The sequence below is a fragment of the Bubalus kerabau genome, chromosome 17, assembly GCF_029407905.1.
Source record: "Bubalus kerabau isolate K-KA32 ecotype Philippines breed swamp buffalo chromosome 17, PCC_UOA_SB_1v2, whole genome shotgun sequence".
Lineage (NCBI taxonomy): Eukaryota > Metazoa > Chordata > Mammalia > Artiodactyla > Bovidae > Bubalus > Bubalus kerabau.
This window is the reverse complement of record NC_073640.1, coordinates 52984420-53011174: the sequence shown is the minus strand read 5'-3', so window position 1 is coordinate 53011174 and position 26755 is coordinate 52984420. Positions and strand designations below refer to the sequence as shown.

At 52.5% G+C, this 26755-nt stretch overlaps 1 protein-coding gene across 1 annotated transcript in view; it reads right to left on the bottom strand.

Annotated features, from left to right (window-relative positions):
* The window catches only part of SPTBN4 (spectrin beta, non-erythrocytic 4), a 77228-nt gene that overhangs the window by 32394 nt on the left and 18079 nt on the right, over positions 1 to 26755 (bottom strand). Inside the window, exons 7-19 of the mRNA XM_055552315.1 lie at positions 25924 to 26036; positions 25637 to 25824; positions 25445 to 25562; positions 24837 to 24995; positions 23801 to 24103; positions 22875 to 23025; positions 18202 to 19132; positions 16531 to 16668; positions 12326 to 13076; positions 10228 to 10430; positions 5870 to 5960; positions 1990 to 2136; positions 186 to 449 (exon numbers count right to left, since the gene is read on the bottom strand). Coding sequence (XP_055408290.1) covers positions 186 to 449; positions 1990 to 2136; positions 5870 to 5960; positions 10228 to 10430; positions 12326 to 13076; positions 16531 to 16668; positions 18202 to 19132; positions 22875 to 23025; positions 23801 to 24103; positions 24837 to 24995; positions 25445 to 25562; positions 25637 to 25824; positions 25924 to 26036 — 3557 coding nt within the window. The remainder of the gene's footprint in view (positions 1 to 185; positions 450 to 1989; positions 2137 to 5869; positions 5961 to 10227; positions 10431 to 12325; positions 13077 to 16530; positions 16669 to 18201; positions 19133 to 22874; positions 23026 to 23800; positions 24104 to 24836; positions 24996 to 25444; positions 25563 to 25636; positions 25825 to 25923; positions 26037 to 26755) is intronic.

Sequence of the window (26755 nt, the reverse complement as noted above, 5' to 3'; positions counted from 1 at the left end):
AACTAGCTGGACTGTCTCATATTCCCTTTCCACTTCCAGCCCTTCTAACACATTTGAACTAAACCCCTATCTTAAATATCCTCTGAAATACCTCCTGTGGGGTCTGACTCTGGCTGGGGCCCTACTGTGTTTAGAAAGCCCCCATCTGCATCAGCCAGGCCATACCTGCATCAGCCAGGCCATACCTGCAGCTTCTTCAGCTGGCTGTTGACAGTGGCCAGGTCCCCACCAGGGTCCACATCTTGCAGCTGGCTTTCCATGTGAAGGAGCTTCTTGTCCAGCTCCGCGAAGCTCTGCACCAGCTGGTCGGCCTTGCTGGCCTCAAACAGCTGCCTCGCCTTGGCCTGAGTGGTGCTCTCCAGCTCCGCCCAGCACTGCCGGATCTCGCCCAGCTTCTTCCGCACCGAGGCCGCCAGCTCTGGTTTCTCCTGCATCAGTTGCTGGCCCTCCTGCCCCAGACGATGGGGGGTAGGAAATCAGAGTGAGCGAGGGACAGAGAAATACGAGGGCAGCAGATCATAGGGAGAGATATGGAGAGAAAGACGGAAACAAGGAGTTGAGAGCACACAGAGAGACAAAGACATGGGGTGTCGATGCAGAGAAAGCACCAAGCATGGGAGGAGAGAGGAGGAGGGACAGACAGACAGATAGCGGTGGGGGGAGGGAGGCAGAGACACACACAGAGGCATGGGAAGGAGACAGGGAGAAAACAGTGATGGACACAGATATGTAGCAAGTTACAAACATGGCAAGAGGACCATAAGACGGAGAGAGGCAGAAGGAGGAAAGAGACAGAGGGGGAGAGAGGCAGAGAGAGCAAACCTCTGTTACATTCAAAGTCAAGGAGCATGGCTTTGCCTCATGCCACCATTTATGGGGCACCAGTGACCATTTAAGGGTTTAAGACCCACCTTGGTGTCTCCGTTTGAGTTAGAATGGTGGGGGGATACAGGGCTGCAGGTCTAGGGGCAATTTTGGGGGTTGATGTTTACAGCAAAAATCTACCTGGGTCCCCCCAAGACTGAAGTCCAACTCCTACATATGTTGGCCTAGAGCCACATATATCATATTACATATTAAAAATAACAACACCATAGCAATGACAGCTCCTAGGTGCCTGGCCTTGTGTTAAGTACTTTAAATACACAAGAGTCCAGGGAAGTTATTATTTATTTCCTTAATTTTAAGGTAGAGCATAATATATATGGCTGAGCCCCTGCACTGTTCACCTGAAACAATCACAATATTGTTAATTGGCTAAACCCCAATACAAAATGCTTTTGGTGTTAAAAAATAAAATTAAAAAAATAAAGTAGAGCAAGGTCTATTGGATAGAACAGGGTACTATATTCAATATCCCATAATAAACCATAAGAAAAAAATATATGCATCTATCTATCTATATATATATATACATATACATAACTGAATCACCTTGCTGTACACCAAAAACTAACACAATATTGTAAATCAACTATACTTCAGTAAAAAATTAAAAGTAAAAAATAATAAAAAATGAAAATACAGCAGAGCAAACTGAGGCTCAAAGAAGTTAATGCAATTCCCTCGAGGCCCCAGAGCTGGTAACAGGCATAGACAGAATGAGAGCCCTGGGATGTCCCTGGAAGTCCAATGCTCACTTTAACCCTAGCTTCCTGGGGCTGCCTCACTCTGACTGCCTGACTTCCTACTGCAAATGCTCCAAATGGTGTGGAAGGAAGCCTGGCGAAGAGATTCTAGGAAGGGGTGAAATATTTAACAGCCATTCAGAAGAGATGCTGGCCATTTTACAGATGGGCAAACTGAGGCTCAGAGAGGTTACATGAATTACTCAAGGCCACAGAGCTAGGAATAGGCATGGAAATGACCTGAAGCAGTTCAAAGGTATGAGAAATGCAGGCTGGCAGTGGAGTGTGAAGGAGGTGAGACATGAGTTCCCTGGAGGACCCTGACCCTGGGCAGAGGCAGAGGGGCTTTCTGAATCCTCACCCTCTCAATCTTCTCCAGCCACTCCTTATTCTGAGCCAGCTCGGCCATGAATGCCTGGTGCCGGAGCCATCTCTTATGCAGCTTGTGGCCGTCTTCCCGTGTGCCGTCCCGCGCCATCAGCATCTTCTCATGGATCCAGCCATCCAGCTATGCAGGACAGGGGGAGGGGCTCAGCCAATTCTCCACAACCTAGCATAGCCCCCCATTCCCACCACCATGTCCCCAGTTTGGAGGGGGGGGCTAGGCTTCTAGGACTGGGGAGGAAGAAAAACGTGGGATGGAAGAACCATTGCAAGTAAGGCCTTCATGGCGGGGGTTGGGGGGCTGTAGTGAGGGCAGCTTAAGCCCTCTTCTAGGGAGTACAGGATGGATGAAAGGCTCTCCAGAATGCCTCATCCCTTAGCCCCTGTCTTCAGGACAGCCCTTCTCAACTCCCCACAAGACCTAAGCTCCCAGGCAGGGTTCCTGGACCAGTCTTCCTACCCCTAGCCAAATCAAACCTCCAAAACAAGCCCCCCAACCTAATTCAGTTCATTCAGCCTTGCACTCCACCCCCAGAAATACTTAGATCCTTTGATTCCTCTCACCACCTCTAATAAGGACCAATTCAAGATATCCAAATCATTCCCAAAGGTATCAAGTGAAGGCCCCATATCTAAACACAAACCCCCGATATGGCTAGATGAACCCCTTAAAATCTCCCAACTAGCGCCAAGTCTGTGTGCATGCTCAGTCATGTCTGACTCTTTATGGCCCCCATAGACTGCAGCCTGCCAGGCTCCTCTGCCCATGGGATTTCCCAGGCCAGAATACTGGAGTTGCCACTTCCTGCTCCAGGGGATCTTCCCATCCCAGAGATGGAACCTGTGTCTCTTGCATCTCCTGCATTGGCAGGCGGATTCTTTACCAGTAGCACCACCTGGGAAGCCCCAGTGCCAAGTCTAGTTCCCTCCAAACCATCCCTCCCATCTGGGGTAGACCTGTGCCCTGCAACCCAGGTCCAGCCTGGCTAATGAGCCCACAGGATTCCCTAGATCCAGCCTTGAGGATTCAGGCCAAGACTACAGTTTCCCAAGACCATGATGAGTTCTAACCCCCAAGCAAAGCCAACCCCCCAAATGCAAGCATCAGGGCTACCTTCTGGCTCCCCAAATGAGTCTGCCCCAAAGGAGACACTCCAAATCTAGGATCAGACTCTCCAACATGGACCAGAGAGAACTTCTGTAGCCAACCCCCCTCCCAAACCAAAGCCAGTTCTAGTGCCCCCACTTCCCAACAAAATCAGTCATCCAAACGCAAGCAACAGGAGTGGGCCCTTCTCTCTACTCTCAGCAGGACCAATCACAAGGCTGCTTTCTGAGCCACCCTTCCCTTCCAATAAGACTTGTCCCTCAAGCAGGAACCTCCCCACTCATGACCAAACCTGGCACCTGGACAGTTTGCTCCTCCTCTTTCTCCTCCCCCCTCAGTCACAAGATTCTCCTCCTCCCTCTTGGGAAAAAAAAAAAAAAAAAACAACCCATGGACTCTAGCTTGCAGTCATAGCCAAGGACAAATTCCCAGTCGGCCAAACACCACTCTGTCCCCTGGGCATGTGCTCCCCAGGGGTCCAGGACAGTTTCAGACTCCTTCATACATACATAGACACACACACACACACACACAAGCCAAGTCAAATGCTGAATCCTCCAACGCTATTCACAGATTCCCCACATAACAGGGAAGAGTTTGCCAATGGCAGTCACAGCTCACAGGGAAAGCAAAGACCCTGAAGGAGAGGTACTCCGTCATCAAAGTAAAGCCCCCCCCAAAGTGACTGACCCCCCATCACTGAAGGCAAAGCCAGAGTCCCAAATAACTTGGGGGGGAAGCCCCCAAAGCCGGAGCACTCCAAACCCAGAACAAGTCCAAGACCCTCATCGCCCAAGGCAGATCCCGGCAAAAGTGACTCGCCCCCATCATCTAAGGCTAATTCAGATTCCGCAAGAACCAGGGAAGAATCTCTTCAAAGGTTGAGAGTCCCCCCCACCTCAGCGCAAATCTCAGATGCCTCACTACCCAGAGAAGAGGCCCCTAGAGAGGTTGGGACCCTCTTAATCCCCAGGGCAAACCCACACTACCCCAGGAGTAGCCTTAGAAGTCCCGTGTCTCCGATACTATCCCTTGGGACCCGGCCCCTCAGTCCCACCCGCAGCAGCACCGCGGACAGCTCCCGGCATCTGGGCCCCTCCCCGGGGTTGGGGTCCCAGCGCCCAGCCGACCCACCCCCGCGCCGCCTACGCCCCTCCCTCCCTCCCGCGGCGGGCGGGCGAGCACGCGCCCAAGCCCCCTACCCGCCCCCCCCCGCCCGCCTCAGCGGGGGCGCGCATCAGCCCCCTCCCCTGGGCGCCCCCGAGACCTGAAGTGGCGGAGGCGTTGATGGGGCGTCCCTGCGGCGGGCGGGCGGGTTCTCGCCCCTCCACTGCGACGGCGGCGGCAGCGGTGGTGACGGCTGAGTCTCCGGCGGACGCGCGCCCCCTCCCCCGCCCCCGCGCCGCGGCAACGCGCCCGCCCGCGCGCGCCCCCTGCCTGCCTCGGTGCCCGCCTCCCTACCGGGCCCCAGATGCGGGTGGAGAAATCATCACCCTCCCTAAAGCGTGGGATGGGGGGCGGGGGTTCTGCGCCATCTCAGATGATTGGGCTTGGTCCATAACAATCTAACGAGAGAGGGAAGGGGCTCCAGGGCCAAACAGCGGCGGAGAGGGGCTGGGGGGTAGGCTGGAACCTGGCTTACTCCAGCGATGTGAGGGGGGTGAGCTTCTGAATCATCTCTGATGGGAAGGGGCTCAGATTCCTGGCTATCTCAGATATACAGGAGTGGAAAATGTGGGAGGGGGCCTGGACTCTTATTTAAGACTTCAGTCCAGAATACTCTCCCAGTGGGAAAAAGGCAGGGGACAGGGAGTACCCGAACCTATCTCTAGTAGGTTCGAGTCCCAGACCCATCTCTAACGAACTTGAGTTGGGAGGAGAGGATGGAAGCCCTTAACCATTTCATGGGGGGTGGGAGGGGTGGGCGGCGGGGGGAGTGGAACACGGGGCTTCACCATGGCGGGAATCAAATCATCTTTGACTGGGGGGACTGGGACCTGGTTCCTGAACCATCTTTGGTTGCAGAAAACTTGTACTGTGTCTTCGTGGAGGGGTTGCTAATTATCCCGGGTCAGGTAGATAGGTGAGACCAGGATCATCTCTGTTTGGGAATAGGAAAATGTTTACTGGGCCATCTCTCATGGGTCCATCTCTTATGGGGTCAGAATCCAGCATAGTTTCTATAGAATGCAAGGCAACGTTATCTCCTGAGTCGTCTCTAATGAAGAAAGGGATCTAGACCACCTCTGTTTTGGGGAGATCCTAACGGGTGTGCAGATCATCTCCAAAGGGGCAGAGCTTGATTCCTGGACACTTTTAAAGGGGTGAAGTCTTGGTCCTGGACCACCTCTGATCGAAGCTGCGCTCTGGATTTCTAGTCCACCCGCGCCTCCCCGCATACTCCTCTCCTTGTCTCTGGTCCCTCTCCCCAGCAAAGCACTTCTCACGAATCTCCTGCGGGTAAGGTGAGATCAGCGCGCGTCCCCGCGGGACCCTTAGGCGCGGACGCGCGCCGTTGCCAGGGGCGCCCAAGGCCCCTCCCCGCGTCCGCGTGGGCGGAGGGACTTGAGGAGCATGCGCACTGAGGCCAGGATGCGCACGCCTCCTGGCGGTGCCAGGTGAACATCGCTCCGCGACCCACTTAGACGGGGCGTCCCTGCCCCCACCACGCCTCTGCTCTGGAGCACTTCCCTTCCTAGCGAAGAAGTCCCAGTGCCCAGCACAGCTGGAATTCAGCTAGAGTTCCTACCTCGTGGCAGTCTCGGAGGAAGTGCTGCAGCCCAAGCTGGTCGTGTAGCTTCTGCATCCATTGATGGGCCCGTAGTTGATTTTCTTGGCTCCTGGGGATGAGAAGATAGGAGTTGGGGGAAGCCTGAGTTTGGGGGCGCTAGCAGCAGGGCTGTGAGGGCATCGAACTTGGCAGGGCTAGGAACCTGGGGCATATGTACGAACGAGCAAGAGGAGAGAGCAACGTGGGGATGCAAGGAAAGGCAAAGAAACATCAGTGGGGGCAAAGCCAGAGACAGAGCTGGAGAGGACAGAGGGGAGGGAGAGAGGGACAGAGACAGGTAGACATCTGGAAAGAAAGAAATACAGACACTTAGAGAGGCACAACCCCATAGAGAGAGATAACAGAGATCTACAGACAGAGTAAGAGATACCAAGGGAGACAAAAACTTAGAGAACAAGAGACACCTAGAGAGAAAGATCAGGAGGGAGAGGTAGACTGACTCAGAGAGACAGAGAAGGATGCAAGGACCTAGAGAGACAAACAGAAACACACACAAGACCAGAGACAGAGAGAAACAGAGACCTCGAGAAAGAGTGATTGACAGAGACTCAGGAGAGACTGAGAAAGAGGCCCAGAGATAGAGAAAATAGGAAAAGATAGAGAAAAAGAAATGAAGCTGGGGTAGTGCCAGAGAGACAGAGAGCAAGAGACCACCATAGACAAGGAAGCAGAGGGAAAGAAAGTGGCTGAGGGAGTCTTGGGAGGGAGAGCCCAGAAAGGGACAGGTAGAGAAGTGGCAAGATGCCACCAGTAAGACACAACCAGCCAGACAGATGGCTGCAACAGAGCTGGAAAGAGGGATGAAAGCAGGGCATGGATAGAGCAGGGCTGGAGCCGTAGGGAGGCAAAGAGAGGCAGGCCCTTGGTCTAAGTGAACTGGCCAGGCTGCACCCAGGCCCTGCCAACCCGGAGCCAGCAGGCATCACAGCCCCAGGCAGCCTGGCCTCCTGCCTGCAGTGCAGGCAAAGCGCCCGAGAGGCCTGGCAGAGAGGGCTGAAAGGGTCCCACTTTGCTGTGCCTTGAACAAACAACTCCCAGCTCAGAGTGTTGGCTGGCATTGGCTGTTTCCTCTGCCTGGAACGCTCTTCCCCTCAAAGTGTGCTTAAATGTCACCTTCTTAGCAAGACCCCTCCTGACCACTGCCCAACACTTTCTGGCTTTCTTTTCTTTAACGTTCTCCCTTGCACTTAACGCTGTCCAACACACTGTATATATCCCGTATTTATCCTGTCTTCCCCATAGGATGTCATTCCACAAGGGCAGGAATTTTTATCTGTTTTGCTCACCCCTGTATTCCCCAATACCTAAAAAAGGGGCCTGGCACACAGTAGGTGCTCAATACATATTTGATGAGTGAAAGAAAGCAAGAGAGACATAGAGGGGACTTCTCTTGTAGCCCAGTGGTTAAGAATCTGCCTGCTAATGCAGGGACACAGCTTTGATCCCTGGGCCAGGAAGATTCCATGTACCACGGAGCAACTAAGCCCATGCGCTGAAACTACTGAGCCCTCTCTCTAGAGCTCATGCTCTGCAACAAGAGGAGCCCATGAGCAGCAATGAAGACCCGGCACAGCCAAAAATTAATTTTAAAAGACAGAGAAAGAGAGACAGGCAGAGAGAAAGAGGGAGGGCAGAAACAGAAGTAAAATGTCTGAGAAAAAGAGAGAGGCAGCAGAAAAGACAGATGTAGATATAAGTAGAAAAAACAGGGAGAGAGAAGGAGACAGATACATAGATTACAGAGAGATGGAGGCAAAGCGATGGAGTATGTGAGAGGAAGTTACAAAGATACCCGAGCACACAGCTGAATGGAGGAACATGAAGAGCCAGAGACAAGCAGAGTATGCACTCCGTCCTGCCCAGATTCAGCTCAGGAAACAGGAAATGCCTCTGAAATGGAACTGAACTCAGTCCCTCCAGGCCTTCACCAGCCAACTTGTCCCAGGGATGAGAGAAACCCTTTGTCTCCTGGAGGGTGAGAAAACAGCTGTGACCTCTGGCCAGTCTGTTCCCCTCTCTGAGCCTCATGTGCCAAATGCAGACAAAACGCAAGAACATCTTTTCACGCAGGGCAGGGCCAGGTTCCAGGCGAGGTGAGGCCCATGGGGAGAGAGAAGTGACTTGCCCTGAATCTCACAGGTTGACAGGCAGAGCTGGGACTGGGACCTGGCGCTGTCTGACCCCAGGGCTCCCTCAGACCCCTGCATCTCTTCCATCCTGGACCTGCCCATTCTGCCCATGCTTCCCCCAGCCCGGCCCTGACCATTCTTGGCCATCCTTGCCAGATGGCATGAGAGCTCTGTAAAGGATGGAATCGTGTTCTGACCCGATTACCAGGGGATGCCCGGCACTGCCCCACATGGAGCCGGGAACACAGCATGGACTCAGTCCCTGTTTAATTGGCTGAAGAATAAATGAATAAACAATAGAACGAAAGAAACAAGTAATGACTTCAAAGGAAGAAAGGCGCGACTCAAAAGAACAGCCCTCCAGGCTCCTCCTCCTGATTCTGCAGAGCCTGGCGGAGAGTAGATACTCAAGAAATGTGAAGGACTTCCCTGGTTGTCCAGCAGTTAAAGAGTCTGCCCTGCAATGCAGGGGGCTTGAGTTAGATCCGTGGTTAGGGAACTAAGATTCCCACATGCCTTGGAGCAACTAAGCCTGTGTGCCACAACTAGAGAGTCCGTGCCATGCAGTGAAGATCCTGTGTGTGGCAACTAAGACTCGATACAGCCAAATAAACAAATAAAGCCAATATAATTAAAAAAAAAAAAAAAAGAAACATGGAGTGAAAGAAAGAAGGTGCCAGGCCTGGAGTTGGGGACACTAGATCATGAATTTGTTTCCTCAGGATGAGAATCCCCATACAAGTTTCCTTTAGGAAACTCCACCATCCATTTCCCAAATAAATTTAGGGAAAAAGGATGCCAGAGCCAGACAGATAAGGGGCTGGGGTCTCAGGACTCTGGACAGTGGTGGAGGGACGGGGTATGATTTCCATCAGGAGACAAAAGACAGAGGAGTATTAGGCTCTCCTCCGGCCTCACTCATGCCAGAGAGGAGAAATCTGGGGTCACGAGGATGAGTAGAAACAGTGATGACAGACAGAAAGAAGCAGGCCTGAAGGAAATCCTGTAAAGGACTCTGCTTGGTGTCATGTTGTTCAGTCACTAAGTGGTGTCCGATTCTTTGCGACCCCATGGTGACTCTTTTCGACCCCACAGCTTGCAGCATGTCAGGCTTCCCTGTCACTGCTTGGGGGCTGGAATATTTCTTGGGAAGGGAAGGGTTGCTGTTTTGCCCAGGGCCTAGAATAGTGCAGCCATGAAATTAAAAGACGCTTACTCCTTGGAAGAAGAGTTATGACCAACCTAGATAGCATATTCAAAAGCAGAGACATTACTTTGCCAACAAAGGTCCATCTAGTCAAGGCTATGGTTTTTCCATTGGTCATGTATGGATGTGAGAGTTGGACTGTGAAGAAAGCTGAGTGCCGAAGAATTGATGCTCTTGAACTGTGGTGTTGGAGAAGACTCTTGAGAGTCCCTTGGACTGCAAGGAGATCCAACCAGTCCATTCTGAAGGAGATCAGCCCTAGGATTTCTTTGGAAGGAATGATGCTAAAACTGACTCCAGTACTTTGGCCACCTCATGCGAAGAGTTGACTCATTGGAAAAGACTCTGATGCTGGGAGGGATTGGGGGCAAGAGGAGAAGGGGACGACAGAGGATGCGATGGCTGGATGGCATCACTGACTCTATGGACGTGAGTCTGAGTGAACTCTGGGAGTTGGTGATGGACAGGGAGGCCTGGCGTGCTGCGATTCATGGGGTTGCAAAGAGTCGGACAGAACTGAGTGACTGAATTGAACTGAACTGAACTAGAATAGTGCTTGACACACAGTAGATGTTAACATTGTAACAACCAGTCCTGCTATTCCAGGCTGAGGGCAGGCTTGGCAGAGAAACTTTTCACAGTACAGACTTCTGCAGCTTTGGGGTTATCAATCACAAGTTACCTTTTCACCAACATCAACTTAAATCAAATCTAAAGCAATATGGAATTAAGTAGAAATCAGAGAGAGACAAAGAGAGAATTTCCTGGAGGCCCAGTGGTTAGGACTCAGCTCTTTCATTGCAGGGAGCACGGGTTCGATTCCTGGTCAGGGATCCAAGATCCCACAAGCCTCATGGCTCGGCCAAAAAAACAGAGACAGAGAAGCAGAAGTGTGATGGAAGGAAAGGGAACTCTGGCCTCGTCACCCCTCCTCTGTGCTTAATCCCAGCCCCTGGGCCCCTGGGGTCTGAGGGACCTACTTCTCCAGCAGCCGCGTCACAGCCTCCTGGGCCTGTTCCCCGTAGGCGTTGCCCTGTCTCAGCAGGCCCTCGGCGGCCTGCACGGCCAGCTGCATCTTCTGCTGGTTCAGCTCCATCGTGGTGAGGAAATCGCGGTGCCGCTTCAGCGCCTCCTCCACCGACTCCACGGTGCCCGGCAGCTCCTGACCTGACAGTGCCATCTCCTGGGGATGGAGGACGGGGAGGCTCTGGTCGGCCCTGCTCCATCCAGGACCAGCCTGCCCAGCCTCCACTTTGCTCTCCCCTGCTCACTAGGTTCTAGCATTGAGCATGCCAGGCGTGGCCCCACGTCAGGTCCTTGCCCCATGCTGTTCCCTCCAGATATCCCCATCCTGGCTCTTTCACTTTCCTCAGGTCTCTGACCTTCTGTCAAAAGTATCATCCTCTCCATGCTCCCCCCCCCCACCCCCCGCAGCTATCCCTTTACTCTGCTTTGTTATTTTTCACAGCGTATTTGATGTTGTTCTTTAATCCCTAAATTGTGTCCGACTCTTTGCAACCCCATGAACTGCAGCCCGCCAGGCTCCTCTGTCCATGGGATTTTCCAGGCAAGAATTCTGGAGTGGGTTGCCATTCCCTTCTCCAGGGGATCTTTCTGACCCAGGGAGTGAACCCGAGTCTCCTGCTTGGCAGGTGGATTCTTTCCCACTGAGCCACCTAGGAAATCCTTTCATAGCATACATCTGACATGATATTATATATGCAGTTACTTTTTTATCATCTCCTCCATCTCCTCCACAGACACACACACACACACACACACACACACACACACACATGAATGCCAGCCACATGAGGATGGGATTTTGTGTTCTGTTTCTTCTGTGCTCAGCTCCAGAAAAGCACCTGATATAGCGTAGGCACTCCGTAAGTATTTGATTAATTGATGAAGACTTACCAGGTGCCATATGACTTCAAGGAAGTTCCTTCCCTCTCTGGGGTTAGCTTTCTAACTGGTAACATGGGTGGGTCAGAATGAGTGTCTCAAGGCCACCTCAGCTGCAGTGTTTAGTAACCTCATGATTCCAGGGGCCTGCTGTCTGCTCCTCCAGCTCATCCTCCGTCTAAGCCAGCTCTCTCTTGACACCAGCACAGGCTGTCATGCTTTCCAACAGGTGTTCCTGCTCAGTCCTGTCTGACTCTGTGTGACCCCACTGACTATAGCCCGCCAGGCTCCTCTGTCCATGGGATTTCCCAGACAAGAGTACTGGAGTAGGTTGCCATTTCCTCCTCCAGGGGATCTTCCCAACTCAGGGATTGAACCCTCGTCTCTTGCATCTCCTGCATTGGCAGGCAGATTCTTTACCAGTAGCACCACCTGGGAAGCCCATGTTTCCTAAAATGATTCCTAAAAGCTGGTACCTACTCTTGGACAATCTGAAAACTAGATATTTTTATCGTGTCCAAATCCTCAAACTTGGTTCCCATCGCAGAAAGATCCTTGAATTGGATCAGCTGTTCCCAGATAACCATGGCACTTGATTCCTCAAGCCATAATAAACGCAGTGACGCTGTGCAGACAATCTGCCATTCCCAAGAAGAAGATAGTCTGCTAATTTAGGCCCCCACAGCCACATAATCCACATTTACTGACCACAAGAATCCCTCAACCTGAACCTTCCTGCCATAACCTTCATCCTCTGTTATCCACCCCAAGAGCTTCTTTAAACCCCATTAACCATCACCAATCAAACTCATACTCTTATTTCCTTCCAGATAACCCACAAACCCAGGAAGTCACTCCAAAGAACGTCCAAGTGCATTACTCACTCAGAACAGTCCACAAACTCTTAGTCACCTCTACCAGACTAAGACACCCTACTCCCCATCGTAATACTCAAATTCTGTTATACACACACCCACACTTGTTCACACAGGATTATTCACAAACCCAGCTATTCATACCAGATACCCGCGCTGCCCGCCCCCCCACCCCCGCAGCATGAGGTACGCCAGGAACCCAGTGGTCCCCGCAAACACACTCCTCCATAGAGTTTTCTGTTCCCGAAATCCCCTGCGGCCTCAGACACCCACATGTGCCAACCCCCGAAGCGGGCACCTGGTTGCGTAGCACCGCTCGCGCCTGGCGTAGGTCGCGCAGAAAGAGCTGGTAGACGTGCGCCTGGACCAGCGCCTCCCTGCGCGCCTCCCACAAGCCGAGCAGCTTGTGCCAACCAAGTTCGAGGTGTGGCAGCCACTCGTCGAGTGCCAGGCCCGGGCCCAGCTCCGCGCCGTCGCCCGCCAGCAGCGCCTCGCTGGCCGCCACGATGCGCGCGTAGTCCTCCTCTCGCTGGTCCACTTCCTCCTTAAGCGCCGCGTGGCGCGCCAGCAGCGCGTCTGCCTCTTCCAGGCTGCGGGGCAAGGGCCCCTCGCCGCCGCCCGCCGTCTCTTGGGCGCGTACCAGCCAGTCCAGGAAGGCGTCTAGGTCGTGCAGAAAGCGCTGCAGGCGTCCGGCCGCCGCCACCGCCTCGCCACAGGCCTGAGCCGCGCTGGCCAGAGCGCCCCACTCGGCGCCCAGTTCCTCCGCACCCTGATGCAGCCGCGCAGCCTGAGCCGGGAAGCGCACAGCCAGCAGGGCCGCCTCCTCCAGGAGGGCCGCCTGGCGCGGCTCTAGCGCTTGCAGAGCCGCCTCCAGACCGCTAAGGCGCCACTGCAGGGCGCCGCCCGCCCGGGGCGCGCTCTCCACAGCCCTCCGCTTCTCGCGCACCTGGGCGCGCACCTCCGCCACCTCCAGCACATGGTTCTCCACCAGCAGCACCGCGCTCACCTCTTCTTTTCGCTGTTCCACCAGCTCCACGATGCGGTTCCACCTGCCCAGGAGAAGCAGGGCAGTGTAAGGAAGATGGAGACCCCCCCCCCCCCAACCCTTGGGTGTGGAGGGCCCATGACCCTGGGTGGAACCCAGCCACTGTGTGACCTTGGAATGTCATCCTTATCTCCCGGAGCCCCAGTTCCTGCCTGTGTAAAATGGACTCTGCCGGGCACATTTGCTTAGAACAGCGGTTCTCAAAATGTAACCTGAGCGAGGGCAAAGCTATCTTCATCAAAATGCCAAGACGCTATTTGCCTTTTCACTTTCATTCTGTGCCGAGTGTACTGTGGAGATTTCCAAAAGCTACAGGAAAAAGACTGATTGCAGAAGCAGACCTGAGTACTCAGCTGCCTTCTCTTAAACCAGACATTAAAAAGATGTGCAAAAATGCAAAACAGGGACTTTCCTGCTGGTCCAATGGATAAGACGCCCAGCCCCCAATGCAGGGGGCCAGGTTCTATCCCTGGTGGGGGAACTAAGATCCCACATAGGCAACTAGAGAAGCTCTCACCTCAACAAAGACTCAGCACAGCCAAAGTAAATAACAATTTTTTTAAAATGCAAAACAACACCATTCTTCTTGCTACATTTTTTTGTTTTGAAAAATAGTCACTTTTTCATTTAAAAAGTTATGTTACCATAGTAAGTTTATTATTGTTATTTTAACGACTTACTATTTTACATTACTCAGTATTAATTTCTAATATAGTAAATACTGACAGATATAACCCATTAATCAAGTTCTTTGGGGGTCTTTAAATTGCTTTTAAGCATGCAAAGGGTTCTGGAACCAAAGAATGTGAAATCTGCTGGCTTATGACGTCAGATAATATGTTGGATGCAATAAATAGTAGTTGAGCATGTACTATAAGCCAGGTGCTGAGTCAAAACTATTTTATCCTAAAATAAATTTATGGGACTTCCCTCATGGTCCAGTAGTTAAGACTCCACACTGCCAATGCAGTGAGCACAGGTTTGATCCCTGGTCAGGGAACTAAGATCTGTAGGTGCCGTCAAAAGATTTTTTTTTTTTAATTTGTTCTGTGCCCTCAAGCAAGTGATGATACTGCGGGACAGTGTCAAGCTCAGAGTCAGGTCTGAGCTGTGTACCCTTTGGTTGGCAACATTCTCTGTGCCTCATTTCCCCACCAGTAAAATGCACACAATCATAGAACAGTACTGACCTCACAGGGGTGCAGTGAGAGTCAAATGAGTTATTGATATGATTCGTGAAGCACTTCAAACAGTACCTGCTAGCTAGGAGTGGGGATACACTCCGGGACCACATCAAGCCCCTTTATGCCTCAGGGCCTTTGCCTTGGCTGTGCTCCTGGCCTGGAATGCTTACCCTCCCTTCCCTCCCCCATTTATACTCTTCCTGTGGCTAGATCCTTTTCATTCCCTTTGAGGGCCCAGTTCAAAACGTCATGACACGATCTAAACTCACCCCCAAGCCCCAGTTATGCCCTACCAGGTCACTGTATTTCCTGCATTGTCTTGTTGTTCAGTCGCTAAGTCGTGTCCGACTCTTTGTGACCCCATGGACCGCAACAGGCTAGGCTTCCCTGTCCTTCCCTATCTCCTAGAGTTTGCTCAAACTCATGTCCATTGAGTCGGTGATGCCATCCAACCATCTCATCCTCTGTCATCTCCTTCTCCTTCTGCCCTCAATCTTTACCAGCATCAGGGTCTTTTCCAGTGAGTCCGCTCTTTGCATCAGGTGGCCAAAGCATTGGAGCTTCAGCTTCAGTATCAGTCCTTCCAATGAATATTCAGGGTTGACTTCCTTTAGGTTTGACTGGTTTGGTTTCCTTGCATGAATCTTTACAATTCTCCAAATATCTTGTTCTTTTATTGTTTATTTCTTAACTCTCTCTCTGTCCCCTCTTGAATGGACACAGCACAAGGGCAGAGATTAGGACTCTGAAATCAGAAGGGCTCAAGTTCAAATTCTGCTCTGGCCAGATTCACCACGTGAACTTGGGCAAATCATTGTCGTCTCTGTTTTCTCATTTGAAAAAAGGCAGATAATTATGTCCACTTCACTAGGTGATTAATGAGTTCTTGTGGCTAAAGCACTGGCGCCTCATCTCACTAAATGCCATAAATCACTGCTGCTGCTGCTAAGTCGCTTCAGTCGTGTCCGACTCTGTGCGACCCCATAGACGGCAGCCCACCAGGCTCCCCCGTCCCTGGGATTCTCCAGGCAAGAATACTGGAGTGGGTTGCCATTTCCTTTTTCAATGCATGAAAGTGAAAAGTGAAAGTGAAGTCACTCAGTCGTGTCTGACTCTTAGCAACCTCATGGACTGCAGCCTACCAGGCTCCTCCACCCATGGGATTTTCCAGGCAAGAGTACTGGAGTGGGGTGCCATTGCCTTCTCCTCCATAAATCACTAGCTGTCATTGTCTTTTTAGGCCCTGGTGCCCTGGGATTGTTGAGGATACAGAGGCTTGGAAATCACTGGATATTGGGATCTCACAGCACAGCAGTTAAGGGCACAGTCTGCAGTCAGACAAATTCAACTTCAAATTTAGGCTTGATTCCCACCTAATTTCCCATGGGACCTTAGGCCACCTTTACCTCTCTGAGCTCCTGTTTCCTCCTTTCTTATATGGGTATTTACACCCCCCACAGAGTTGCTGGGAAGACTGCAATATGTGGTCAAGGGCCTCAGCTCTGGATTCGGGCAGAACTGGGTTTGACTCCTGCTTACTAGATTGAGTAAATCTGGATAAGGAATTCACCTCTCTGGATCTGTGTGTTCATCTATGAATCCTACCTTGCAAGAGCTACTTGTAGTGTTCTAGGGGGAAAGATTTAACTGGTTACTATTCTTAAAGAGTTCTGAATGCTGGAAACTTTACTATGGCAATTGGGATATTGGGAGATTAAAAAAAAAGTGCTTGGAAAAATTCCTGGTAGCTAGTGGATTCTCAATAAATCATTTCTGAACAAGTAAATAAGAGCCCATTGAAATGTATTCTATCCTCAATTTACCACATCATTGCTAACACTGGGCATTATCATTTTTTTTTCAAGATTTTGCTAATTTACTAGGCAGCCCGCAGCCCTTATTCACTAGAAGGACTCATGCTGAAGCTGAAGTTCCAACACTTTAGCCACCTGATTCAAAGAGCTGACTCATTGGAAAAGACTGATACTGGGAAAGATGGAGGGCAGGAGAGGAAAGGGGCAACAGAAGATGAGCTGGTTGGATAGCATCACCAACTCAATGGACATGAGTTTGAGCAAACTCTGGGAGATAGTGAAGGATGGGGAAGCCTAGGGTGCTGGGATCCAGGGGGTTGACTGAACAACAACAACCTTATCATCTCAGGAATTTGAAAGGGCACATTCTTGACCTCTATAGTTGAATGACTGGGGAAAAGAATGATAAGAAGAACTGGCCTGGGACTCAGAAGGACTTTCAGCCCCAGGCTCCACTTACCTGCTGTTGAGGTGGTCCTGGCAGGAACGCACCTCATCTGAGCTGGGGTGACCTCCTTCCACCAGTTCCTGAACCGTGTGGTTCACATCCAGGACACGGCCCATCAGACTGTTCATCTCCTGGTCCAGACTTTCAAATCTGCGGAAGAAGGATGGACACAGTCAGTGAGGCCTGGACCCTGGGGACCTGTTCACTGGCTTCTGTGAAACTGCCTTCTCCTGGTTCTCCTCTGAACTCTCAACCTCATCTCCTCAGGCTCCTCTGCTGGCTCCTCTTCTACCTGCCACTTAAGTGTTAGGTCCCTCAGGGCTCTGCCCTGGGCCCTCTCAGCTTTCCCTTACATCCTATCTGGTCCATCTCACCCATCCCCACAGCTTCCACCCTTGCCCCCAGCCCACATCTGTCTCCAGCCTCAACATTATCCCTTTTGAGCCTGTCCCCCACCTTAAAGCCTGTTGTGCTCTTTGTCCGGGCTCTTTGCTGTGACTCACACTTGCTTCAACATCTCCCCTAGTTTGTTCTTCCTCTGGGTCTCCATCCCAGGGACAGCTCCCCTCCCTTCCTTCCCACACCGCCCCCCCAACCCCCTACCCCCCCACCTCCCCCACCCCCACCGCAACCCTGGCCATTCCCTAGGCCAGAGCCCTGGGCTCTGTTTTGGACAAATACTCCCCCCAAGCCTGTCTGCCCCCATGGCCTGTCCTCTTGGGTTCCTGCCCTGGTCCAGTCCTGTCCTCTCCTACCTGAGCCCCTATCCTAGCTGCCTCTCTAGGCTCCCAGCCACCGTTCTCACCCCCTCCAGCCCACCCTCTACGTGGCAGCCAGGGAGAACTGTTTTAAGTTGGCTATGGTCTTCCCTTGTTTAAAACAATGCCCAAGGCTGTGGCTTGGGTAACTGTGGGCACAGTAACAGCGGGGACCAGGCCTGTGTTTCCAGCAATGCCCAGCCCAAGGCCTGGAACAGAGCAGGGGCTCAATAAGTATCCACTGAATGAGTGGATGGATGAATATGCTCAGAGAGAGGGGTGTAGAGGGTCCATCCACTGACTTAATGACCCATCTCTAAGTCTGCCAACAGGTAAATCAGTATCTAATATGTCCCAGGGTGGTAACTGCTATGAAGAAATGTAAAGTGAGGTGAGGGAAGAGAAAGTGACAAGGGTCAGAGTGGTTTTATTAGCTGCGGAGGTAACATCTATGCAAGGGGTAACATCCTTCCCATCTAGGGATGGGCGACCCGGGGGAGGGATCATGCTGGACCATCTCTGGAGGTTAATATAGCCAAGTGACTGTAAGTCTCACAGGAATAGCAGCAAACGCCCCTGGAATGCTCCCTGGACCCAGGCATTTGCTAACTACTTTGCACATTTACTGTTCTCCAGGAGCCCATGAGGTTGCGACCAGTAAATATCATTCCCATTTTGCTGGGAAGATCCCCTGGAGAAGGGAATTGCAGCCCCATCCCAGAATTTCTGCCTGGGAAACCGCATGGACAGAGGAGCCCAGTGGGCTGTACAGTCCAATGGGGTCGCAAAGAGTCGGAACTGACTGAGCTACTAAGCGCACACACACTGGTTCCAAGTGTGTGAACATGGAAAAATGGTTGAATCAAGGAAATCGAGACTGCGTGCGGGACGAAGGGGACCAGGAGTCCCACCGGTGCGCGCTCACCGGTGCTGCACCACCTCGACGTCGTCCAATGAATTGGGCACGCGCATGGCCAGCAGCCACTGCTCCTTCTCCCCAATCCACAGCTCGCACGCGTGCACCTCGCCGAACATGCGGTAGACAGCGAGGGCATCGCGCAGCCACTGGCGCCGCAGCGCAGCCACCTCGGTCACCTCGGCGAACAGCTGCTCGGCCTCCACCACGCGCACCTGCAGTGCCACCACCAGGGGCCCGGCTCCGCTGGCTCCCCCCAGTGTCGCCAGCTGACGCCGCAGGCCGCCCACGGGCCCGCGATGCGCCTCCACCTCCCCTGTGAGCGCGCGGTGCTGGCGGGCCAGGCGGCGGCTGGACGCTTCGTCGTGGCCGAAGTCGCCCGCGGCTGCCAGGCGGTAGGCGTCGCGAAGCCAGTCCAGGAGCCCGTCCAGGTCAGCTCCGAACTGGTGCAGCGCCCGCGCCTCTTGCAGCCGCCGCTCGCGCCTTGCCGCCGCCTCCTCCAGCCGCTGCCAGCGCCGCCGCGCACTCGCCGCGCGCTCCGCCAGGCCCGCCAGGTGCACCGTCTCGGCGCCCGGACCCACGGCGCCACCGGCCGCGGCCAGCTCCTCGCCCCGCCGCAGGGCCTGCTGTAGCAGCGCCCGCCGCCCGCCCAGCTCGCCCTGCAGGATCTTGTGCTGCGCCAGGAGGCGCGCGGTGCTGGACAGGTCGTGTGCGCCACCCGCCGCGCCCGCTGCGCCGCCGCCGCCCGCCGCCTCCAGGAGGCGCTCCTTGTCGCGGGCCCAGCTCTCGGCTTCCTCCAGCTCCTGCAGCAGCGCCCACAGGCTCCGCGAGGCCTCCAGCTCCGCGCGCCGCCTGGCCGCCTGCTCCTGCAGCTCCGCCAGACAGCCGTGCACGTGGTTCACGCGGTTGCAGATGACCTGCGGATCGCAGGGCTGGTAACCTGGGCCACGGAAAGGGGGAGATTCCAGGTTGGGCACGGACCAGGAGCCGCCCAAGAGAGCGTGGAACAGGCTATAGGCCGAGTCCTTGGCCCGACTTTACCCGATGTCAGGTTATGCGTCCCCTCCTCCTGGCAGCCTTCCCCAACACCTCAAATCTGGAGCAAGCACCTTACCAGGCTCTCCCAGGCTTCTTTGTTTCCCCCATCCCAGCGCGGGCCACTCTGCCTGTGACTCCCTCATCCCACCTCTGACCCCTCTGGGCTGTTGCGAACATTCTGTCTCTCCCATTGGGGTGGGAGCCCCATAAGGACAAGATCTGGGGCTGTCTCCATCAGACCATGTTCCCACCACTGCCCAGCACATGGTGGAGCCCAGAGCAGTCGCTTAGTGAAAACGGTGACTTACTGACTGAATGAGGAATGGAATCAGAGACTCAGAGAATCCTAGAATCTTTATATGTTAGTGTAAGTGCAGTGTTTTTCCTTCAGCAATTGACAATATGAAACCTCTTTATTCTTAACCTATGTTTTGACTCTCCTCTCTCATCCTCTGTCATCTTATCTCTTAACCCAGTGATGACCTAAACTCCTTTTTATCTTCAAATATTTCACCTTCCTCCTGGGACCTCTTAAAGAACCTGCCTGCAATGGAGGAGCGGCAGGAGACGTGGTTTCAATCCCTGGGTTGGGAAGATCTGCTGGAGGAGGGCATGGCAACCCACTCCAGCATTCTTGCCTAGACAGCCCCATGGACAGAGGAGCCTGGAAGGCTACAGTCCATGGGGTCGTAAAGAGTTGGACACGACTGAAGTGACTTAGCACGCATGCACACACCTGGACCTCTGGTTTGAGAACTGTGAGATTAACTTAATGGGTGGCAGTCAGCATTTCTTTAATGGAATAGAGTAGAATGAATAGAAAATATGAGAAGTAAGGGGAAGCATTGTTTTCCAAAGGCTTTGTGTCTCTGTGTCTGGACGTGTGCCTGTGAACTGTGGGTCATGAGGTAAATGTATTTCTTACTGGGTCAAAACAGTGGGAGAGACACTGCCCTAGATGGCATGTGAGGTTTATGCTTTGCTGGACACTCACTGAAATTGACCCAAATTCCAAGGCACCCAACTGAATAATAAACATCAGTGGCGTCCATGTATCCAGCCCTTACTCTGACCCAATGTCACTGAGTTCTCACAACCATCCTATGAGGCCAGTATCCTCCTTAGCTCTATCTTGCCGATGAAGAAACTCACACTCAGGGAGTGAAGCTTCTTGCTCAGGATCAGCTAATAAGTAGTACATCAGGAGGCCAACTCTGGACCATTTCTCAGGCAGAGCTGCCTCCCATCGCCATGACAACACACACACTGCTGTCTCCCGTCACCATGACAACACACACCCTACACTAGCCTCTTTGCTGTTTCCACGGCACTGCTGGTGCATTATCACTGGGCGCTGAGATCTCACAAGGAAAAGACAGGGGGAGCCTCCTGGACAAACATCCACAGGAATGAAGGGTGAAGGATGGCGAATGAATGATGTCTCTTGGGGTTGTGAGGCTGGTGATGGGTTGAGCCAGGATGGGGATGCCTGCACCGGGGCTTGGAAGGAGACCTCAACATTTGCTCTTAGGACATATCCCAGCCCATGAGAGTGAGAAACTCCCCTGACCATCCTGCAAGCTGGAGTGTGTGTGCATGCTGGGCTCCTCTGTGGAAATTTCCAAGCAAGAATATTGGAGTGGATTGCCATTTCCTCCTCCAGGAGATCTGCCCAACCCAGGGATCGAACCCACATCTCCTGCAGTGGCAGGAAGATTCTTAGCCACTACACCACCTGGGTAGCCCCTGAAAGCTGGAGAGCCTCTTCATTTTCTAACAATGCACCAGGATTCCCAAGGGCCTTAGCTCCAGATAAAGAAGTGAGACAGATCAGCCTCTAAACCCTCTTATCAGTTCTGCACCTCTGCACCTCAGTTTCCTCATCAGTGAGAAAGAAAAAAGCAGTCTTGATGCTGTCAGCACTCATACACAGTTGCACAAGACAAAACATCAGACAAGACCACTCAGCAGGGCTTCCCTGGTGGCTCAGTGGTAAAGAATCCACCTGCCAATCCAGGAGACACGGGTTTGATCCCTGCTCTGGGAAGATCCCACATGCCACAGGACAGCTAAGCCCATGGGGCACAACTATTGAGCCTGTGCTCCAGAGCCAGGGAACTACAACTAAAGAAGCTCATGCGCCCTAGAGCCCATGCTCAGCAACAAGAGAAGCCACCACAATGAGACTCCCATGCACCACAATGAGAGAGCTGCCCCCACTCGCCACAACTAAAGAAAAGCCCGCACAGCAACAAAGACCCAATACAACCAAAAAATAAATAGATAAAACTATAAAAAAAAAAAAAGACCACTCGGCAATCATGATGGAGACGAAGACAAGACCATTCCACAATCATGTCTGAGTGCACACAAAACAAGGTCACTGTGCAAACCACAAAACAGTCACCTGCCTGCCTACCCACGCCTGGCCAAGGTGAAGCACTCCTGCCAATCATGTTCCTCCCACCACCTGGTTAAAAATGATTAAGACACACAATCGTCTAATTACCCCCACTTCCTGATAGCATCCAACCTGCAGCAAAATACACTACATTAAATTATCCCAAATCACCTAACACAAGCCCACATCCTACAATGAGCCCCTCTTAACATCCTGTTACTAAGATGCCCCATGGTACCCACACTCCCATGCATGCAAATCAAGCTTGATTTGACTACAGCGGGGTTCCTGGTGGTCTTTAGCTGGAGGGTGTTGACGTCACTAAAATGAGAACCTTTCTAGAGTCAGTCTAAGTTTTTGCCTATCGGCATCCATGCCCCTGCTTCTGCTAATGGCATCCCATCACTGCCCCCTTCTCAGTTCATGTCTTTGGAGAGAGCTGACTCCATTCTTGGCCCTGGGTGAGCATGTCACATAGACGTGGCCAATTAGATCATGTATATAGCCCTGGGCCATAATGCTTGACTGAGTGGTGGGAATGGAACCCACCATGGGCTAATGAAAGCTTTCCTTGGGCCTTTTGCCAGAATATCGGGAGAAAGGGGCCTGTCTCTTGCTGGATCTATGAAGCTGCTGGGATGTAAATGTGGGCTGGATGGTCCCAGATTTACACCACAAGGGGAGGGACTGCCCAATAGTGACACAAGCATAAACACTAGAGTTGGAGACAGGTGGAGTCTTAAAAGCATTATTGAACTATCCCTGGATCCAGCCATACCTGAAGCAAAACTCAACCCTTCTTACACATTTAGTTACATCAGCCAATACCTTCCCTTGTTCTCCTTAACTGAAATTGAGTTTCTATCACTTGATGCTGAACAGGCCTTGACAATAACTGCCTTACCCACCCAGTCTTTTTATAGTATTCACTGAGACCCCGCTGTGAAAGGCTTAGCACATAACAAATGCTCAAAAACTGTGAACTATTACTGCAGAATCTCAAAGCAGGAAGAAGTCATGTGGGCCAGCCTCACACTCAAGGCACTAATTTCCCATGTGATATCCCTGATGGAGTGTGATCCTAGTTGGTGTTTGGATGCCTCCAAAGACAGGGAGCTCACTTCCTCATCTGTATCTCAGGAGACATTCTGCTGCTGCTTCTTCTTTTTTTCTTTTTTGACATTTTGCTTCTGTTAGCACTAGCCCTGAAAGTCTCCACCCCAGTCCTCAACCCCAGACTCACCCTGCAACTGTGAGAAACGCAGGGCAGCAGCGTTGAGGGCCTCCACCCTCTCACTCTGGGCTGCGATGTCCCCCTCCAGCAGTCCATGCTTCTGCAACAGGTCCTCCGCCTCCACCAGGTGCTGCCCACACTCCCGGGACAGCAGCTGAGCCTACAAGTAAGAGCTGCCCTGAGTGTAGCTTGGGCATCAGCCCTCAGGCCACTCCCCCTTCCACCCACCACCCACACCAGCCTTCGCTCCTCTACTCCATCACCTGAACTCTGATCTCTGTCTCAGACTCCATGTCTCTGTCATCACCTCTCTCCATCTCTGTCTCTCTGGAGAGAGGCCATAGTTCTGGCCTCTGTCTCTCTCTCTGCCTTCATCCCTTTCTTGTTTATATTTCTCTGCCTCCATCTCGATTCCTATCTCTTTCTCTCCATGGCTTGTGTCTGTGTCTCTCTCTCCCTATGCTTCCATCATCTTATCTCCATCTCGCTCTGTATCCAGCTCTCTCTCCCCCGTAGGTCTCTCTCTCTTTCTCAAACGGATTCCATCTTCCTGCGTGTCCTCTGTAGCCATTTTTAATAGATTTCTGGTGATACCTTTGGGTCTGCTTCTCCGGCTCTCTTTTTCTCTGATTTCTTTCTCTGAAACTGTCTCAATCTTCCTCTGACTTAATCTCTGTCTCTGTCTGTCCCTGATTGTCTCTGTACTACTGTGTCTTTTTATCTATTTCTCCGGGTATTTTTCTGTCTCTCATACATTCTTCCTCTGCCTCTTTGTCTCTCTCTGTATCTTTCACTCTCTTTGTCTCCCTTTCTCATTACCTCTTTCTGTCTCTCTCCTCTTCCCTCTCCATCTTTGACAACTCTTTCAGGGTAAGGACCCCTCCATCCTCTCCAGGTATGCCACCCCCATCACTGGTCCCCGATCTGGCCCTTACCTGCATCTCCTCCATCCAGTCCACCATGTACACCATCTCCTGGAAGACCTTCTGCAGAGCCAGGTTCTGCTCGAGCCGTGTCCGCCGGGCACCTACCAGCCCGGTCAGCAGGGCCCACTGGCGCAGGACACTGTCACGCTGGGCTGCCACCCGGCGGGCATCATAGTAACCTTCAGTTGCCAAGGCCTGGGCCAGCTCTGCCACGCCCTGCACCCGCTCCTCATAGGCTGCTATGTCTGCCTCGATGGCTTCGTGTTTCTTCATGGCTGCCTCCACCGCTGGCAGCTCATACCCAAAATTGTCCTGGGGCAGGGTAGGCCACAGATGCTCATCCATAATGACTCAGCAGTTAACCTGTTACCTTGACCCTGTGTGACCCCTGGAAACTCCCCTACCTGCTCTTGTTACCCTGGAGACCAGTCTCATCCTTCCCTGTTACCCTGGAGATCAACCCCATCACCCCAAGTTACCCTGGAGACCATCTCCAACCTTCCCTGTCACCCTGGAGACCAGCCCCACTATCCCCAGTTACCTTAGAGACCAGTCTCATCATCCCCCAGTTACCCTGGAGACCAGCCCCACCATTCCCGGTTACATCTCTAACCCTAAATCTGCTACTCAGGAAACAAGCCCCATCTTTCCATTTCCTTAGAGACTGAGGACCAGGCCTACCCTATCCTGTTGCTTAGACCAATTCTATCCTTCTGAGTTACATTGGACACCTGATAACAACCTCCTTTGTCACTTAAGAGATAATTAACTACTCTCCTTATTTCTAAAGAGACTAATTCTGTCCTCTCTAGTTACCCTGGAGACCAGCCTCACTCTCCTATTACCCTGGAGAGCAGGCCCACATCCCTTCCCCACCAGTCACTTAGGAAACCAATTCTCCCATCCCACCTTCATTTGTCACCTAGCAGACTAATCCAACACTTCTCTGTTGCTTAGGAAATCAAGAAGTCTCCCTTTCTGGTCCCAGGGCCATCAGCCTCTCCCTTTCTCCCTTTCCCCTGGAGCCAAGCCCTTCACCCTGTACCTGGGAGACCAGGCGCTGGTTCTCATTCAGCCAGCTCTCCCGCATGGCCACCTTGTGGTCAAACCTCTGGGCCAGCAGTTCCAGCTTCTCCTGCCGGATCAGCTCGGCCCGGAGGGCAGCCTCTCGCTCATGTTCTGCCTTCTCCAGTTGTCCCCATGCCTAGAGAGGCAGTCAGATTCCAACAACTTAGAACTTCCCTGGTAGTCCAGTGACTAAGACTCTGTGCTCCCAATGCAGGGACCCTGGGTTCCATCCCTGGTCAGGGAACTAGATCTCACATACTGAAACTGAGTTCATATGCCACAACTAAGATCCCACATGCTGCAATGAAGACCTGGGGCAGTCAAATAAATAAATAAGATTCCAATAATTCCCCACAGTTTAATGGCCTTGGCTTCTCTGTGTGAGGTCATGCTCAGCACTTGTGGCACCTTTGCACACACTGGAAAAAAAAATCTTGCTTCCTCATGACCCTTTACTCCTGGAAAAACCATCAGAATGGATGTCAGATGCATGACATCTGCAATGTGAAGAGCTCCCTTGAGCAGTGCACAACCTATACAACCTCACAGGGCAACCCTTTCTCTGCCCTACATCCTCAGCCTCACCTTGTCAATATCCCAGATGCCACAGCCCTCCCGGGGCACGTAGAGACGACGGTTGCAGGCCCGCAGTTTGCTCTGGATGCTGAAGAGCAGCACCTCCAGGTTTCCCTTCTCCTGAAACCTGAAGGGGCCTGAGCTCAGGAACCCTGCCTCCACACCTACACCTGCCACCCTCCCTGCTGAGCCAGGCCTCACTTGACAGGCTTTTCCAGCGTGCAGTAGGCCGTGAAAGCCTGAAGCTGCTGCTGCACCCCACTTAATGAGTTGGCAAACTTCTGGTTGCTGATGAGGCCCACGGTGCGGTGGATCCAGGCCAGCAGGTCGGTTGCCAGCTCCTCGTAGCGCTCAATGATCTTCCCCACCTCCAGCACCTGGTCCAGGACCTGGCCCGGCAGAGGAAGGGAGGGGGGTCAGTCTCATCCCAGACGCAGCCCCGTATGGTTCCCAGGCTCCCACCTACCCCATTCCTGGGCCCCATGTACCTTTCCAATCCGTTTCCCCTCCACAGCCAGAGCCTTCATCTTGGAGAAATAATGGTAGAAAGAGACCACATAGGTGATGATGGACTTCTCATCGGGAGCCTCCATGTTCACATCTGAGGGGTAAAGGAAAGTGAGAGAGCGTGACGAGAAGCACTCTGACAGAGAGATCAAACATATTGAGTGGAGGTTGGGAGAACTCAGTCTTCCTAGCTGTGCAACCTTGGACAAGATAACTAACCTCTCTGTTCCTTAGTTTGTCTTTTTTTTGGACCACACCAAGCGGCATGCGGGATCTTAGTCCCCTGACCAGGGGTCAAACCTGTAATCCTGCAGCAGAAGTGTGGAGTCCTAACCACTGGATCACCAGGGAAGTCCGTGTTGTTCCTCGGTTTTTTTATCTGCCCAGCGAGGATCTACTTCATGGATTAAATAGTGCCTGACCATATACACCACCATGGATAAATTATCTATAGTGATTTGTTGGACATACCATTCATTCTATTATCTACCTCGGGACCTTTGCACTTGCTGTTCTCACTGTCTGGAACACTGTTCCCTTTTCCATGTGCCAAACTCCCACTCACCCTTCAGGGCTCCACTCAAGTTTCCTCAAGTAAGCCTTCCTGTTCATCCTGTCTAGACATGATCTCTTCCTGTTATTCTTCCTCATGGCCTCTTATCATTTCCTTCTAGAATATATCACAATTTATAACTGTGTGTGTATGTTAGTAGCTCAGTTGTGTCTGACTCTTTGCAACTGACTAGGCTCCTCTGTCCATGGTATTCTCCAGGCAAGAATACTGGGGTGAGTTCCCTTCTTTAGAGGACCGAA